Source organism: Molothrus ater, chromosome 12 (assembly GCF_012460135.2).
Source record: "Molothrus ater isolate BHLD 08-10-18 breed brown headed cowbird chromosome 12, BPBGC_Mater_1.1, whole genome shotgun sequence".
Lineage (NCBI taxonomy): Eukaryota > Metazoa > Chordata > Aves > Passeriformes > Icteridae > Molothrus > Molothrus ater.
In genome coordinates, this window is record NC_050489.2 from 12,446,258 (window position 1) to 12,464,697 (window position 18,440).

At 44.3% G+C, this 18,440-nt stretch overlaps 1 protein-coding gene across 1 annotated transcript; it reads left to right on the forward strand.

Moving 5' to 3' along the window:
• Positions 1-4,514: 4,514 nt before the first annotated feature.
• Positions 4,515-15,184, forward strand: OSGIN1 (oxidative stress induced growth inhibitor 1). Its single transcript, XM_036390647.1, is given in 7 exon segments — positions 4,515-4,600; positions 8,553-8,658; positions 11,089-11,225; positions 11,546-11,590; positions 11,592-11,738; positions 12,059-12,150; positions 12,812-15,184. Coding segments are annotated over 6 exon segments (1,500 nt in total). The 5' UTR covers positions 4,515-4,600; positions 8,553-8,573; the 3' UTR covers positions 13,806-15,184.
• The last annotated feature ends 3,256 nt before the right edge of the window (positions 15,185-18,440 follow it).

Sequence of the window (18,440 nt, forward strand, 5' to 3'; positions counted from 1 at the left end):
CAAGAAACTCCAAAGGCTTGCTGCAACCCTGTTTATGAAAGTTTGTGTTGTTGAGTTAAACAAGCTCATAGCATCACATGCTCCTTTTCCACCTTTGAATTACTCACTTATATTTGGAAACTACTGTTTTGCCCTAAGGGAAAGTATGTACAGAGAAGATGCTCAGTGCTCACAGTTCAGCTGTACCTACTACTTCCAATTTTCTTCTCTGTTAGTTATTCCACTCAAGAAGCTATGAACATTAACTTTTGAAGGATATTTTGTGCTTTGGGACATATGCACACCCCATAGTATTCTACAGCAGTTTATTAAATGAATCAGTAGCTAAATGCCCATGTACACCAAAAGAACATAACTAAACAATGACTATATGACTGAATGACTAAAGGCTGTATCTTCAAATGATGCAGCGCTCCAGAACTCATGTAAATATTTTGAATATATTGACATTTAGATAAGAGGAAAATTCCCAACCAGTTTAATGTGTAGTTTAATCTTTGACTAGGTCATGGATGCTGTTTGTTTGACATGAAAGTGTGTGTGTTTACTTTTCCCCAAAACATCAGTGTTGAGCTCAGGATGGAGCTCTGAGGGCGGAGTACATGAGCTGAGCCTTCCTCTGCCTGTGGCATTTGGGAATGAAGAATCTGCAAAGATCCACTGCTGGGAAACATGCATGGCTCTAGTCCTGAGCCTAAGGACTGCACCTCTTTGCATCCTACTCATTTCTGAAAGGAAGCACTTGTGCTGGGGAGTAGGAAGCACCTAGATTTGGCTATCACCCAGCCATCTGAGGAGGGAAATGGTGATCCTGGCCCGTTCTCTGAGGAAATGCCTGCACAGCCACCTGGCACTCTACTACTTCTCTACATGGGCATTTCACATGAAAACTATTCTTGTAAAATATCCACTGTTGGCTTCCAGTGTTGTACTGGAATGTCTCTTTCGGAGCGTGTTTCTGGGACTCTCTTGACCACTGTTCTTGCTCCCTAAGCCTGGACAGGCAGGAGGTGGGGAATGTCCCAGGGAGGCAGCGGCACTAGAGCACACACTGAGTGCTGTGCACAGGCCCTCGCTGCAGAGGGGCCCAGGGCTTGACTGAATGCAGACAGTAAAACTCCATAGCCCTCCTGGGCAGTGTGATTGATTGTCACCTCCCCAGGTTTATTTCCTAACAGCTGTTTTCGAGACAAAGTGGTGGAAGTGGCTGATGCCCCTGGCCAGTGAAGGGTGGTGAAATTCCTTGGTTTCATCTCATTGCTTTGGGAAGACAACCTTCTTTGAACAGACAGGGAATGATTTCAAGGTAATGAATTGAAAGCAGGGAAAAGCAAAAATCACCATCTTACAGTAGTTCCAGCAAAATGTAAGGTTTTGCTTTTTTTACTTTCCTCAAACAATTTAGCAAGTTACTAAGACAAAACCATTTCAATCATTTATGTGACTGGGGGGGTCAATGTCCCTGTGAACAACAAAAGGGTGCAGTGAACCTTTACTTCTCTTCCTTTGGACCCAGCTGCCTAAACAGTGCAAAAAGAGGTATGAACACATAACAGACATGGCCTTGGCAGGGACATGGGAAAGTTGGGAAGTGTGGTCTGGGCCAAATCTTTCTTTAGAGGAAGCCATGTGAAAGCACAAACACATGTAGGAAGTCACAAGTTTAACTGAGAGCAGAACTGGGTCTCATACTTCCAGCATTGCCTAAGCTGCTTTTTCTGTCAGACCTAGCAATTGTCTGGGACTTCCCAGCCTTTTTTACCTCTGTCATTCAGCAGAGCAAGCCACATTTCTTAGACATCCAACTGCTCTCTGAAGTGGTATGGCCACAACTTGCTGCTTCTGACTGGGAGCTGCCACAACATTTGCAAGGAACATCTTGCTGATGTGGTCTGGGTTGTGGTGTTGGTGACAAATGTAGGTTTTCTTAGCTGAAGCAAAAAGAAACCAGGTAAACTGTCACAGTATTAATGTCAAACTATCTATTATCATTACAAATGTGGGTCCTAGTTTTGGTATCTAAGCTAACATATAACTCTAAGTGTAAGCTTTTCTGGGTGATGAAGGTGGAGATGATTTAGGCAGCAACAAAGTGCAGTGTTCTGCACAGAGACCATATGGAACCAAGATACTTGATCAGATTTTCCAACTCTTGATTTTGTATTTTGTCTTAGATTAAATGATATGCATTTAATCTAATGTATTTTGTCTTGGATTAAATGATGTGCATTAATGTGTGAGTGAATGGAACACTTAATAGTCTCTTAGGCAAAAACATGCAGAATTTTAGATTTCTGTTTTACCATAATTGAGAGAAACACCAAAGCATCAAAGCACTACAGTGGCCCATGGAGGATCACACTGGGAGTGTTCCTCTCATTATGGAAAACCAACAGAACATGAAGTTCTAGTGAGTGAAACAATGTAGTTTGTCAGGATAATTTAGCAGTCTGGTACACCTTAAGGCTGGCTAGAGGGAAGGGTGGATGCTGGAGAGGTGCTGTAGGAAAGGTTTTGCCATGAGCTGTCAGCAATGAATTCTGACACCAGAGCTTGAGCTCCCTCAAATCAGGAGACAGCAGAATCAGGGCTACCTGACAGGTTTCATAAGTAGGAGATGGACAGGTAAAACTTACATAACCTGAGGTGAAAAGTCAATAAGTAACAAGGAAATTTCTTTCTAAGGACATAGGGGTTGGTTCAGGTGCAGAGTATTCCCCAGTACAATGTTATGGCTTTGTCCTTATATGTGCGCACCACCAAAATGGCTTTGTCAGTTCAGGAAAAAAATAGAAGTGAATTGCATGAGTTTGTAGGTCAAGGGCTGGCTGCAAGGCCAACTACAGATTGCTCAATTACTTCTTCTGGAAAGTTTATCCAAAGTGTTGGGCTGAATCATTTGTTTGAGGTCAAGGTACGCAAGGAGAAACAGTTACTTTGATATATGTCTATTCTGTGTGATGTGTTTCTTGGGATATCAAGATAGGGATATCAAAAGGGATGTCAAAGGGATATCAGAAAAGAAGCCCCCAAATTGCTATGTTCAATGGTCTTATTGTACCAGTAAATAAAGGGCAGTGAGTTATTGTACATGAGCATTTTCCTGTAAAGAACTGTACTGTGCACAAAACTAGGGTAGAGCTTGGTTTTGGAAAGCCATCCTGGCTTTATTTGCAAAGGTAATAAAGATTCTAGTTTTATAAATTCTAGTAGGAAATGGACAGGATCTCTTCTTTTTTACAGAGAGAACAACTTTATTTCTGCAGATTTGCACACACAAGAAGTATTCCTTATTTTCCTTAGTACAAAGCCAGCCAAAGCATCATATATGGTTTTGTCTTATATCTATGGTAGCAGCAAGTATGGGCTTGAACATCTTTGTTCTACAATGTTTGACATGCAACACTGCAATATATTGAAGACAGATTTGAAAAACCTAGTAACAGGGCAATCTTAAATCACCTAAGCAAACAAATGCCTTATTTTCTCTGAAAGCTTAATTTTTCCATGGCTGACATGGACATATTGGTTACATGCCCATAAATATCTGAATAATGCATATAAAAGCCTTTGCTGTCAAAAAATCAGTATGAGTTATTTAAGAGCTCTGTGCAAATGCTACCTTGGATAAAGGCCCAGGAAACTGGAAAGAGTCCTTACCCCTCTCCCCCCACCTTCTTCAGTCTGGCAGCATTTACTGAGTCAGATTTGTTAAAGCATTGACTGGTAATTAAACTTTGAGTGAAACAATTGCCTCACATTTATTAAAACAACTTATTCTGGTGGAATTAAAACAAGAGTTTTGTATTAAGTATTCTGCTCTGATGGGAGTCATGAAAGCAGAGAAATCCTTCTCAAGAACTGCTTTTATCTTTTAGATCACATGAATGAAAGCATGCACTTTAACTGTGTATCAGCAGTCCTATTTCCTGGAAATTGTAATTTCCAAACAGATGGCCTCAGAGATAAACATGTGCTTCATTTACTACTTGAACTGAACACTTTGGGATAAAGGTATTTAATTTGTGAAGGGCATTTTAAATTTAGCAAGCCAGATCAATTATTCCCTGAATTGAGTAAGATACCTTGGATAAAACCCTTGCTAGGTTCTGAGTTTTATGCAAGCAGTTTGACTCATTTTACTGCTACTGTGCAAAAGGCTTATAACACTTTATCTCACTGAAGAAAAAGAAACACAAACTGACATCAATCTTTTCAGACCCACTATACATCTGTGTTGTCCTGAGGGTTAAAAATGGAAAATTTGTTCAGTGCAGGACTTCTGACAGGCATGGTTCCTGTAATCCTGCTTTTGCTGTAGTCACATTAGTCAGCTGAACATTACTAAGGAAGTTTCTCTACATTCATTCAGGAGCTGGGAAGGGAAATATTCCTGCTGACTCATGCTTATTAGTATTTTCCTTGCTCCACCTCCAGTCCTTTTGGCTCCTCCTCTCCTCCCTTGCTGCTGGCTGCCTACTATATTTAAACAGCTGTCTTAGAGCAGAGAGAGGATTCCAGGCTTGTAGTTTGGTTGGCTCTCCTGACTGTACAATCACTTTCACAAAGATCCCACCTCTCATCAGACCTGCTGCTAAAGGTAAGAAGGCTCCAAATAAGTACAGAGAGCTCTGTCTGCTGTACCCTAACATCAGTTTCTGACTATCACAGGGGTGTTTTTAGAAAGGTGTTATTACATACCCCAAAGCTGAATTTTTTCCACATAGTTTAATTATGTTTGGGGGATAACTGGCTTGACGTGTAAGAGTGATGCTGTAAGGAGAGAACAGCTTCTGAAACTTGTAGGGAAGTACAAAATGTAAAAGCTGTCAAGATCTCTGCTTTTTTTTAAAAAAAAAAGTACTAATTAGTTAAATATTAACCTTGTGAAACAATGAGTTCATTAGGGAATTAAGCTGAAGAAAACTATTGTTGCCTCTCTGTTGGAATTGTTCTTTAAAACTGAGTGTTATGGTACCTTTTTAATCTCCCCCAGTGTTTATACCCCAACTGCATTGCTCTCTCGAACTCTCCCCATGTGCTGTTCAGGCCACACTTGGTGATTCTTACTTTAAATCTCATGGCTGTTACAGGGAGAGCTGTCTGCATATGGCTGGTGTGACCTGGCTTTGTATTTCTCCAAGGATCACAGAGTGTCCTTGTCTTGCTAAATGTGCCTTTGCTTTCTCATTTGCTCACTTAAAACCTGTTTCAGGCTTGCAGCCTGGAACCTGGTGAGAGCCACACTGACCGAGTTTGTGAGTTCCAGTTCCTCTGGACATGAGGCTGTGTCAGGAAGGTATGCAGAGTCTGGCCCAGAGTGAGCTGGGAGCTTTTTCAGCCAGAAACAATTATGTAACATCTCACAGACACTGGAATGCTTTGGAAGCAGCAAGAAGCCAAGTTGTGAAACTTGCTGCATCCTCCCAAATGAGGAGAAGGAAAGGGACATTCATTTAAAGTAGGAAGCTCAAAGCAAGAGCCAAACTCAGTGTCACTAAGCTGACTAAGTGTGAGTGCCCAGCAGCCTACACTACATAAAAGGAGGGTGAGAAGAGCACTCTAAGGTTTCTTGCTGTCTCAGGCTTTTTCCTGGTGCTAACTAGTTCAGTTTAGATTGGCAGTGAACTTCAATGTCCTGTTGCTTTGCAATGGCCTCTGCAAGAACAGGCTTTCCTCTACACTGTATTAGCTGCTCAGGTTTTGAGGTAATGGAGTCTAAGACTGAAAAAAAAAAAAAAAAAAAAGAAAAAGTATTTAAGTAATTAAAATAATCCACCTTAACATCTAATGGCAGGAAAGGTGAATGTTTGGCCTGAAACCAAAATGCCTGAGATGCTCTGAGTTTTACCCCCAGAAGTCAAACCTTTAGACCTTTAGCCTACAGGATGGGAATAGCTATAAACAGGTTCAGCACCAGATTCACTTTTTACTTAAAAAATAAGAATTAATAACTATGAATTATAGAGATGGTAGCTCTAGGATGTGAAAGAGACTAACCCTAATTTCATCAGACTAGCAATTATGCTCCTCCAGCTATTCAAGTTCAGTTTAATTGCAGAAAATGCTCCTCTTTCTTGTGCCAAGAGGTGCAGAAAGGAGGGGGAGGGTGGCAGCAGGGAGTTATCAGTGAGCGGCTGCTGCCTCTGTGCTTTATCAGGGTGGAGAGGGATGGCACGGTGCAGTGGCCAGGAGCCAAGGCAACCTTCCTCTAAAGTAAACAGCACTGCCAGCCTGTCTTCTCCTGGTTTGTGCCTTTTTTGTCCCCTTCAGGCTCCCCCAGAAAGGTGCTGGCAGCCAGCAGGGTGACGCTGTGCTCACGCCTTACAAACAGCCTGGCAGCTCCTCCTCTGTGTGTGCCTCTGCTGCTGCCCTGCAACTGCTGCCACGAGCTCTGCTGGGCTGGTCAGAGTCCTTGCTTCCAGCAAAAATCCCACAGATGGGCGTGCAGCCTTCCCAGGCATGCTGCTGCAGGGAGCTGTGGAGCAGAAAGCTGGAAGATTGCTTCCAGAGATCTTGATTTCCTCTTCCAGGCTCCCAGGAGTTTCACAGAAATATGATGTGTACTCTGTGATAGGAAAACTTAACAAGAACTTCTCTTCTTCTGTAATACAGTGATGGAGAGGGGTTATTTGTTATCATGGAGAAGAAACTTCTGCTGACCTGCAGCTGGATGCTGCAGTTTGCTGGTTTGAGGGGGACACCTGACTGGTCACACCAGTGTCCTGTTCCTTTGGTGTCTCTGGCAGTCCCAGCTGCTGGTGCTGAATTCTACTAATTGCAGCTCTGGAGCTTTGTGGGAAGGAATTATTTGGGGGTAAACTTACACCACAGTCTGCTGAAGGTGGTGCAGGTTTTGGTTAATGTGGCAGAACCTACCCAAAAGGCTGGGGAGATCCTTGGGTGGCTGGGCTGTGCTCCCACAGCATCCAGGGCTGTGGGGAGGCCTTAAGGGGAGCTCATCTTCTGTATGAACACAACTACCTTTGAGTCTCAATTAAATTGGGAACATAAGTTTCATTGGGATCCAGCTCTCTTCAAAGCTTGATGCTTCAAATTACTTAAATTAGAAAGCACATCTATAATGTCTTTTAAATGGTTCATGCCCTGTCAGGCAAAATGCATAAGAGTCTTAGACTAATGCTCAGTTAAGTGGTAACAGGCAACCAGTAAGTGTCACTAAACTGTGATCCAAAAATTTGGCCAAAGCTCGTTCAAAGCTGGTTTTGAATTCCTTTTATGTGATGAACCCAGTTATCTTGGAATGGAGCTGTTGAGCCCAGCCATGGCTGTACACTGGTGTGCATGAGAACTGTCACATCCCTGCAAGCAAATGCACTCACAGAATTCCTGCTGAAGCTGGAATCTGTGAATTGTAGACTCACTGGGGCTTTCCTGGCTGCCCAGTCAGTCACCAGTGTGCTGGAGCTGCTGTGAGGTAAATGTCAGCCCCAGAGAGGGGCATTACACTGCAGAAAGACATTTGCTGCAATACCTGTGTCAAAGGCAGTGATGTGCCAGGCCTTATGGAAGTGTCTGGTGCACTTGCCAAAGATCTCTCTGCACTTGGAAAAGGTATGGACAGTGTGCCCTACTGGACAAAGTCATGCCATTCCATGGATTTTGCTTAGCTTTCCAAAATACCAATAAGGATTTTATAAAAGAAGATATATTTTGTAGAATAACTTAAGAGCTTATGCTAAAGATCAGAAATCTCATGTTTACTCTGGTAAAAATAACTTCTCTAGGTTAGTGACAGTGGAGTTGAATTCCATGGAAAACTAAAGTCATTGCTAGATGTGGTAGGATTCCTGCAGGAATGGCAGAAACATTCACTGTTCACTAATGTTTACATAATGATTAGATTAGTTTTGTAGATTCCACTCTAATGACACCTTAGTCTCCAAGACAATTATGATGCATATTTTGTTCAAAGACTTGTTATTTACTTGTTCAGACCTAGAACCCTCCATTTGCTGGAAAATTGAGAAAGGAGGTTCCAGAACTAAACTAGCACTTCTCAGAAAACCCTATAGTGATAGAAGGGTACCTATTTGAAAATACAGCCAGGAGATTTCCAGCCTTTGGGCAGAAGTCTTGAGTCAGGTTTACTTCATTTATCAGTAAATGCACAAGTTACTTAAAAAAGTGTTTGTGATAATGAAACCATTTTCTACAGAGTATGGTCGGAAGTGAAGTTTTTATTACCATGCTGCAACACTGCATTTAGTGTACTCAGAGGGTTGCTGAAATTGCCAGCTGTCCTGGAGTAACTGGAATTCATGTCTGAAAAAGAAAGATAACTGTTCTGTCCCCCTTTTGTGGTGCATAATCAGAGAATCATCCTTTGATTTTGGGGCCAGGAGGAGAAAAAGATAAGGAGGTTTGTCCTGAGTGTGGAAGTGCAATGTGACAGTCTGCAATGCAAGGGTAAGAATACTTTAGATTAGCCTCAGTTTGGGGGCTGGAGAAAATCTTGTGGGGTTTTTCTTGTTTGTTTGCTTGTGGCTTTTTGTCAAAAATTGAAAATAATTCAAAACATATTGTTTCAGCAGGTAGATTCCAGAGCATAAATGCTTCCAGATGGGAAGATGTGTCCATTAGTGACCAGACCCTCAAACAGGAGTGGGCTCAAGACAATTCCTGTTGTGATCATAGGTAAGCCTTCTCCTGCCAGCACTGCTGGGTTCTTTTGTGCTGTTGTTGCTTTGGACTTGCTATCTTTAATTCTGTTCCACTTCCACATGTTCTCACTCAAACCAGAAATGCCTGGCTGCTGTTTCTGCATCCTTTCCCAGACAGCCAGACTTCCTATAATACTAAGAGACCTCTCAGAGTTGTGAGAAGTAAGGAACAAGATATTTTACAAATTAAAGCACATACCTATTTTAATGGTGAAATTGGTAACCTTTTCAGCATCAGTTCAACTCAGCCTACTTTTTCTCTGTTGGATATTTAGAAAGATTTGAAACCTTTTCAGTAGAGATAGGTAATCAGGGATTATCTGTAGTGCTTGAATTGAAGGTAGGTTTGTGTGAGCTTTTCCACCATTATGTCTGTTGAGAAAGTACTCCAGATGCTGTTAAGGTTTCTTGAAATTTTTCACTGATTCCTTTTAAAACGTGAGTGAGCTACACTGATTTTGTACAGATTTAATAGACTGATAAAATGCAGTTTTAAAACCAGTTCAACAAAAAAACAACAGGTTATATAGTAACTGTCTTCAACTAACTTCAAGAGGGAACTTGCAGTGTGAGGTGATTCTTGAGCAAAGTAATGATGTCAGAGCCTTCCCCTCTGACCAACCACGAGCTGTGAGGTGCTGGACCTTGCTCATCTGAGCATGTGTTCCATGCCTTGCAGAGCTGGCTTCCCTCCTTATCTGGCATTGAATTCAAAGCACCCCAGGGAGCTGCTCCAAAGTTAGAGCACTGCATCAATCACCCCTAATCCTTGCTAACAGCAGCTTTGACAAGGATACTACTGCCAGCAAGTTCTTATCTGAGAGTGACTTTGTGCTGCTCACTTGTACAAGTCTCCAGGTGGGAAGGAGAATATTTTGGTACCTCCCTAATGCACCTGGACAGGGAGCCAGGGTGGAGATGCCCCTAAAGCCTCAGAAGCAGCCCTGTGAAGAGCTGCACTCTGAGGAGGCTGTTGGATTGAAGCAGCCCAGATGTTTCACTGCAGCTGGACAACACTGCATGAAGGCTCCAGCTACTTCCCCAGGCCCTGCTCCAGGAAGGCAGTGTGCTGCCTCAGCTGTGCTGGCAGCCTCATGGAAGCAGTTGCATTTTGAAATATCTTGAGCCCCAGATGTTCTTGTGATCATCCATATCAAACTTAGACATGGTTCAGAATAAATCCTCTGAGTGTTGTTACTGAGTATTGAGTACTCAGGTGGTGAAGTTTAGCTTAGGTACCTCCTTGTACTTCCTAAAGCAAAGAAGTGACCTGAAATTTGTTATATTTTACTATAGCTGCAGTTTAGTTTGTTTTTAGTGTCTGTTGCTGTTGGTTTTGGCTAACTTTCCTGCAAGTGGAATATTCCAAACGCTGACCTGCAGCTGCTGGTTCGTGTCAGCACAGCAGCCTTTGTCCCCAGCTGTGACATGGACTGCCCTTCACATAGCTCACTGTTGGCTTTACAGCCATGACCTCACTTTTTTGGAATCCTCACGGATCAGCCTTTGCTCCAGTCACACTTGAGCACTGGCACTGTGTCAAGAGGCTGCTGTCACTTGGGCTCTCCTCCCCTCTTCATCACTGCATTGTCGTGGCTTTTGGTCACCCAGCAGCAGAGCCTGGGCAGCCAGACAGGCTGGCAGTGACACAGACACTGTGAAATATTAAACATGCTGGAGAACAGCCATGTGCAAACTTTCCAGGCCACTCTCACTGGGCTTTGCAGTCACATTGATCTAGTTTTTCTGCTGGCTGTTGGGTGGTCAGCAAAGGAGTTCAGCCATCCAGCAACCTGTTCAGTGCTGTGTTCTGAGGGCTTGTCTTGGCATGGCAGAGAGACTTTCCTTAATGCACTGCAGTACCACAGTAGGGCTGCTTCACATTTGAAAGTGTCCTCAAGACCCATTAGTCAAAGCTGTATTGCCAAATATCCCTGAAAAGATGGAATTTCCTGCTGAGAACAACTGGTACCCCTTCTCTTCAATAGTCACCATCTTTTCTGGATCTTGTATCCTGTGCACAGTGAACTACCCTGCACTGGTGTGAAATGTGCTTCCAGGAGAGCTGAGGCCCCTGGTGAGCCCATGATCAGCTTCTAAACCCCTAATTTTAGAGAAATAACTCCATTCATCACCATGCTAGAGACTTCAAGCTTCAGGCAAGGGCAGCCTCTGACTTATTTAACCCTGTGTCTTTTCAGCAAGTCCTAAGGACCTTGCAATGCAAATAGGAGCAAGTGAGGTGAAGGGTAAATGTCTTCCCCAACTCCATCCACTAAGTGCATGCTGGAACAGGAAATTCCCTGTGTCAATTGCAGTGTCATATTTGTTGGATTGGTCTGCATCTTCTCAAAGAACTGCTCTATCTCCAGAAGTATAAACTCTTCTCAATTGTCTTTTTCAGGGAATGGACCTTCAGGAATCTGTCTCTCATATTTGCTGTCAGGTTACACCCCTTACTTCAAAAGACACTCTCTTCATCCTCATCCTATTCTTCAGAGAAAACTGGAAGAGGCACCAGAAGTCTCTGTTTTGGACCAGGTGTGTGTAAAGATAAACTATGACATCCCAGCAAAGCATCCCAGGGGTGTATCACAAGTGATTACTTCGTTTGGATTTTCAAAGTACACAGACAGAATGAGCCTTAAGCAAATTACAAAACATTTTGCTTTGTAATCCAGACCTCCCTTGTCTGCAATGCCAGCATTGCTGCCAAGATCCTGGAGGCAGCCCTGGGGCAGGAACAGGTCTGTGTGCCAGTAAATGAGCTGCCCAAGCCCACTGCTCAGAGATGCTGGAGTGACAAGCAGTCTGCTGCCTGGCACTGCATCCCTTTGAGCATCTGGTCCTTCTCTCTCCAGGATCTGGAGTATCTGTCTGAAGGCTTGGAGGGACGATCCCACAGCCCCTGTGGCCCTCCTGTTTGACACCCTGCAGCGGCCAGACACAGACTTTGGTGGGACAGCAGAAACTGTGCTCACCTGGTGGCATGAGCCTGACAGAGCCATCCCCCACCTGGTCCTTGGCAGAAACGCTCCTGGAGGGGCCTGGCACGTAAGTGAATTGGAGCCAGCTGGGGTCTGTGTGTTGTGTAATGGCCAAATGTGCTGACTGGAGAGAGAAAAGCTCCTCTAAAATCCCAGTCAGCTGTGTTACATCTTATATATAGAGACAAGTGAAAGTTTAGAAGGAAAACAAGCCTTTATATTCCCCATCTCTTGGTCTTTTTGGAGAGCATGGATGGTTTCATCCATTACAGCAGATCAGAGGAAATTACTGATTTCATCATCTGTGCCATATTGAAACATGGAAAAGCTGCCTTTCAGGTTCTACATTAAAAAATTAAAGTAATTTTGTTTTGCTTCTTGTTCCAGTCTATAGAGGGCTCTATGGTTACCCTGAGCAGAGGGGAATGGATGGGACTCCCAGATCTCCCTTTCAAAGAATGGTTAAAGCAAAAGAAAAGGTGAGACATCCATGTGTCATCATTTGCAAACATCTGGAGATTTTTAGAGAACCTGGAATGGACTTCTTAAATGTAGCTACCCATCTGTTATGGATGATTTTGGTGAGAGAAAGGACACTCTCCTGCACCCCAAAACCAGTCCATTCTGTATTGAGTGATTCAGATAAAGATCCAGTGCTGCTTGGAATGTGTCCTTCTCCACACCCACTGGGGAGGTGAATCTGTGTGACCATGAGTTCTGAGTAAAGCTTGAAATCATGGTCACCTGGCTTCTGCTGCTGCCCCTGATGACAAGTACAATCACTTCTGCTGCTGTGCATTCTCTGAGGTGCTGCTTCTCTTTACATGTGTCACAATTAATCTTAAGAAGTCCAAGTGTTAAAAATTGAATGGAAGCAAGGTATTAAAGGAAGGCTTAAATAACCAACCATGTTCTTGGGGTTGGAATTAGTGCTACAGAAAGCTGCTTCTGTCCAACAGCTTCTGGACCTGACTGTTAGCTCTCTATGTCAGGAATAACTTTGCTGAAGTCAGGGAAACCAGATCAGTCTTCTCTGGTAGTGCCAGGACAGATGGCTCTAGGATGCATTCAGTGCAAGAGGGGACAAATTCCAGTCTCTTACTTAACTGCTGCTTGACCTTTGTTTGTCCTTTATTACAGAGGCCTCAGAAACAATAGAGCCACAGCAGAGGACATTGCTCAATATTACCAACACTATGTGGTGAAGAAAGGACTGCAGAACAATTTCAGATGTGGCACTGTTGTGACCTCTGTGAGGAAAGTGAGTGCAGAGAGCATCTCCAACCACACCCAGAAAGATCTGCAGGAGGATAGTGACTCAATCTGGAGCTCTAATGAAAAAAGTGCAGAGGTCTTTCAGGTGGATGGATTTTTCAAAACTATGGAAGGTGATAAAGAGCCCTTCTCCATCTATGCAGAGAATGTGGTCCTGGCTACAGGAACATATGACAATCCTACCTGGCTTGGGGTCAAGGGAGAAAACCTTTCCTATGTCCACCACCAGCTGTCTGCCCTGGAAGAAGCAGTGAAGAATAACAGTGTTGGCATCATGACAGATCCAGTCTTGATTGTAGGTGCTGGTCTGACAGCTGCTGATGCCATTCTCTTTGCTCACCATTGCAATATTCCAGTAATCCACGTTTTTCGGAGGCGAGTCACTGATCCTGGCCTTATTTTTAACCAGCTCCCCAAAACAATGTACCCTGAATACCACAAGGTCCACCAGATGATGAAAGAACAGACAGCTGCCTGTGCTGGGCCCTATGAGCACTACATCAGCCTCCCTGAACATCACGTGCTCTCCTTTGGCAAGGACAAGAAATGCATCTTTCAAGACAAGAACGGCTGTCAGAAAGCTTATAAAATTTCCATGGCTCTTGTTCTAACTGGCTCAAACCCCAACCTCTCCTTTCTGCCAAACAATGGCACTGACTTGGCCCTGGACAGTGAGCAGCCAGTCAATCCAAAGAGGAATCCCATAGATGTTGATCCCTTCACCTATGAATGCACTCAGGAGAAAGGGCTCTACGCCCTGGGGCCCCTGGCAGGAGATAACTTTGTGCGCTTTGTGCAGGGAGGGGCTCTGGCTGTTGCCAGCTCTCTGCTAAAGAAAGCCAACAAAAATCCCCCCTAACAAAAAACCTCATCCCTGTTCTACCTCTGCTAGGGTGGGTTAGTGCTCCTTCCATCAAATCATCTGATCTGTGTGTCCTCAGTTCTAAAGGCCATTCCTGGTATTCTTCAAGGTTATATGGAGAGTTAGAAGGTTCCTGCTGAGTTATTTGAGAAGATTAAGTGACCAAATACAGGGTGGGTTCCACACACAGCAGTATTTTCAGTTCCTGGGAATTCAGCTCCTTTTCTGCATACCTGTGCATGGTTACTGGGACTGAGGCTTGTGCCTGGAAAAGCAAGGGCAAGACAGGAATTGCTCTTCTATCTAAAACCCTCCAGGTGACCGAAAATTGGATTGAGGAATCAATGTTAATTATTTTCAGATAGGAGGCCCACAACACTGTGTCTGTTGGTGTCTTACAGTGTTTTATCATGAAACAAAGTAAACTGACCTGGTTTTATGTACTCCTGTGGTTTGGCTGTATGTCCTTGCTAGGCCAGAAATCACTGCCAGGTGCTGCAGGTGCCTCTTTGGCACATGGGGAGTACTCTGCCAGTAAAAACTGACATACAAACACTCAAAACTGGATTGTCTCACTGACACCAGCAACAAGGAATATGTGATTCTTTTTAAAAATCCAGAGATTCCTGTGATGGGTTCTTCTCCTTCCTGAGAAGAAATGGTACTGATTTGCAAATACTTGGTTTGCCATCTTGCAGCTTCCTGCTTTCTAAATCCTAAACCTGGGGTAGCCAAATTCCTGGCAGCTGCTGTAGAGACAGGCAGAACTGAAGGGGAGCTACAGCTCCATCTTGGAATGCCCACGTACTGTATGGGGCTCCTGCTGCATAGAGGACTCTGGAAAGGTGCAATATGTTATATACTGGGTGAATTACTAATGTATTATGTTTTTTTAAAAAATAATATTATTTGTATAAGAGGGGAAATGGCACAGTCACTTTTTGGTAGCTTTATGCTATATATATATATATGTATAAAATTTTTATACTGTTTTTCTAAACGATTTCTATTGGCAGAATATTTTGTTACAGTCTTTCAGTCTGTTCTAAATCAGCTGGGGGGGATGGCAATGACGCCATCTATGTTGTAAGCAGCATTCTCAACAGACCTACAGGGCTTTCATTCCTCTCACAGGAAAAATTTCAGTCATAGCTAATTTAATTTGGTGTGAAAACAGACTCTGCTCCCTGTGCTGCACTGAAACTCACTGACAGCAAAAGGCCCTGAAAAACTGACTGGGACAGGAAATCTGTAAATGAATTGGCCTGGAGTTGAGATGTGAGAGGGGCTTGTCTGTGAATTACTGTATCACTTGAATCATTTTTCTGACTGACTACTCTTGTATGAAACTCTCCAATAAAGTGATTTCAGACTTACCTTGTATTTGTTTTAACTCTGAATCTGACTCAGAGAAGACCTAATGAACTGTTCATCACCATCATCTTCCTGGTGAGTACCAGGACATGGTTTGTGCCTGCTAAATCCTTCATCCCTCTGTTCCTTAGGAGGACCCGACTGTGAGTTTTCTCTCTATTTACCTTTGTCTTTCCAGTAGGATGAAGAACCCTTGTGAGGTGCTGTGCCTGCCTCTTGTGAGGCTAAGAGTGCTAAACCAGGTTATTTGCCAGGCTTGTTCTTGCCTGGGGGATCTTAGATCTCCTTCCTGTTCACCTGCTCTCTCCTCCTGTCTGCAAAATAACCCCAGATCACAGCCTAGACCAGTAAGTCAGCTAAGACTAAGACAGTTTAGATCAGAAGGGACATTTGAAGGTGTCTGGTCCAACCCCACTAAATTTAGAAGTTGCTCAGTGCCTTGTTGGGGAAAGCTTTGGCTATTTCCAGGACACAGATTGCACTATCAACATTTGATTGCCCTGTTGAACATTTTTCCACCTTTGTTGTCCAGAATTGTCCCTATGGCAGATAATCTACTGCCTCTAGGTTTGGTGGTTTTGGATTTTTTTCACTGCACAGCTCTGAGAGGAGTGGTTCAATGTGTTAAAATATCAAATTCGCTCTTCTCTGCAGGCTGAGACTGAAGTGCCCTCAATATTTTGTGAACACAGAAGAGTGGAGGGAATGAGTTTCCTGGTCTGTGTCCTTGCTCAGTGGCCAGAGGGGTGGCAATGCCCCCAGGGCTCTCTTTGGCAGCATTTCTCTACATGAGCAGGTACTTTCTCCTGACTCTGTTATCCTGGCAATGTGGGCATTCCAAAGGAGGAGCTGTGATCTTCTGCAGCCAACCTTTACTAAAAAAAGTTCAGTGATCAATGCTCACCTCTCTGAAAATGCTGGTTTTGGCTACATATTCCTGTCTAGAAAGCAAATGAGGAGGAGAACAAAAGCCAAAGAGCATTTAAAAAAACCAAGGGGCACTGGCATGTGCTGGAAATGAGGTCACAAGATTGGTGTCAAGTGAAATGCTGCCCTTCCCATCGCTGAGATCAAAGTCACAGTGTTCATGCTGATCATTCCTGCATCCCATATTGCATTACACTGAACTAATTTGCCCTGCACAGGAGAGCTCCTAACTAGGTCAGCAGCCTGAGCCTTGGTTGGGGGAGCTGAGTGTCTGAAATCACCTCCTTTCCTGCCCAAGAGGGACAAGCTAATTGCCTGCCCCGTGCAGCACTGGAAAGGGAAGTGTTCTTCCACAATTGATGCTTAGAAAATATCCTACATTCTGCCCCCAAGGGATGTCAAAGTAGAGAATCTGAATAGCAGAATTGGTGGTTTAGTCATCAACTGCAGGTCCTCAGGGCAAGGCTGTGTGCTTCTAATCCAAGCTGTCATTCAGTTCTCTGTATCCAGGGAGGCAACCATGAATTATTGTTCCAAAACAATCAGCTGTGAGAGTCAACAGATACCAGCTTTGTTATGAGTGCAATTCACCCAAGCATTATAACCTTGACCTGCAGCATGTGACAGGACCAGGAATAAAACCAGGCTCCTCCTGGGCCCTCTGCACAGCCCTGCTCTGCCTGCGGTGGTGGCACAGCTCTGTCAGGGGACACCCTAAATGCTTCCCCCATCTCCAGTGCTGCTGCTCAGGCCAGCCTGGGGCTTTCCCTGGGGAGCCAGCTGGGGGTTTCACATCTGAGGCCACTCTGCCTCTCTCCTGTCCCCTGCCAGTCATTCAGTGTCCCCTCCCTGCTGCCCACTGGGAGCTCCCACAGCCACAGTGACCAGAGCAGGTCCCTCAGGGAGCCTCAAGCTCCTGCTCAGCTCTGTTTGGGTTGGGTAGATTGGTTTTTTTCATGCAGAGCTCTGGCTGCAGGTAAGAAGTGATGCTCACCCTGCCACAACGAGGGCTCCGTGTCAGGGATTCATTTTCCCTTCTTCAGGGCTCCTCAGCCTCCTTTGGTCCCCTTTGCATCCTTGCAGAACAAGCTCCTGAGATCTGCTGGTACCTGCCAGGAACAATGGAAATGATGCCTTCAGAACCCAAATGAAGATTTGAAGTTTACCAAGAAGACAAAAAACAGAATTGTGGTTTTTTGATTTTATTGTGTTTGTGAGTCCCTGTGGTCATGGCTGATGTATTTTAATCACCTGTGGGTGTGGCAGAACTGAGTGTACAAGCCTGAACTCAGGTACATTCATTATGCAATTAAAATACAAAGTTACTGCTTCTGCTTTTTGCCTTGCTTGTGAGATGTCAGAGCACATTCAATGAGAGCTTTTGCTTCTTAAATGAAGGGAAGGGTGGCCCCTATTTAAAAGGAGCCATCTTTTATGTATCACCTAAATTGAAATAATTTCAGTAAAATGATCTTGGGAGCTCATTTGTTTGTTCAGCCTTCACTTTTTTGGCAGCACTTGTGTCTTTGAGCACAGGACTAAATCCAGCCACATCTTGGCCAGACCACTCTATTTAAAAGGTCTACAGAGCATTAGGATACATTGCAAGTCCAGTGATTGCCCAGGTCTTAGCTTTAAAAGGGCCCTTAGGGAGCTGTCAGGCTGTTGCAGATGTAGTGGTTTAAATTAACCTGCTTTATTTGTGAAATACAGATATTTGTGGGCAGGCCAGCAGCCAGCACATCCCTGCTGACTGACAGCTCCTGGGGTCAGGCTAAGCTGCTTGTAACACCTGGGGAGTGGATGCTGTGGGAGAATCCTATAGCAGAAGAGGTTTCAAGGTGGAACAAACCCTGGGAAAAATGTCTGACTTCCAGGGCTCTGATGAAAGCCACGAAGGTGGAAGAAAGCTCCTGGCTAGAGAGCAGCTGAGTGGGGAGGAAGAAAGAAGAGCACAAATGTTGTTGCTGTTGTTGGCTGGCTCCTGCCGCCTGCCAGAGCCTGGGAAGCTGCACGGATCCTCTGTCCAGGAAGAGTTTCCTTTGGCATTGCTGGGGACAAGCCCCTGGGGCCAGGACAAAACCTGGGCTGTTTGATTGCAGCTCAGAGAGATCCTGAGAGATTCTGCTCTGGCATGAGAAGGAAAACCCCTCACGGGTCGTCTGGCTCGGTATGAATGTGCCCTTCTGCTCCATATGGGCACCCACATTACACAGCTGGGCTTAGGAAGAAGGACATGCAAATATATTGATTTACAGGAGCACAGCAGGCAGCCCTCATGAACTTTTTGCAAAGAAAGCAGAACGGGTTTTGTTTTCCAGGCCAATTTTT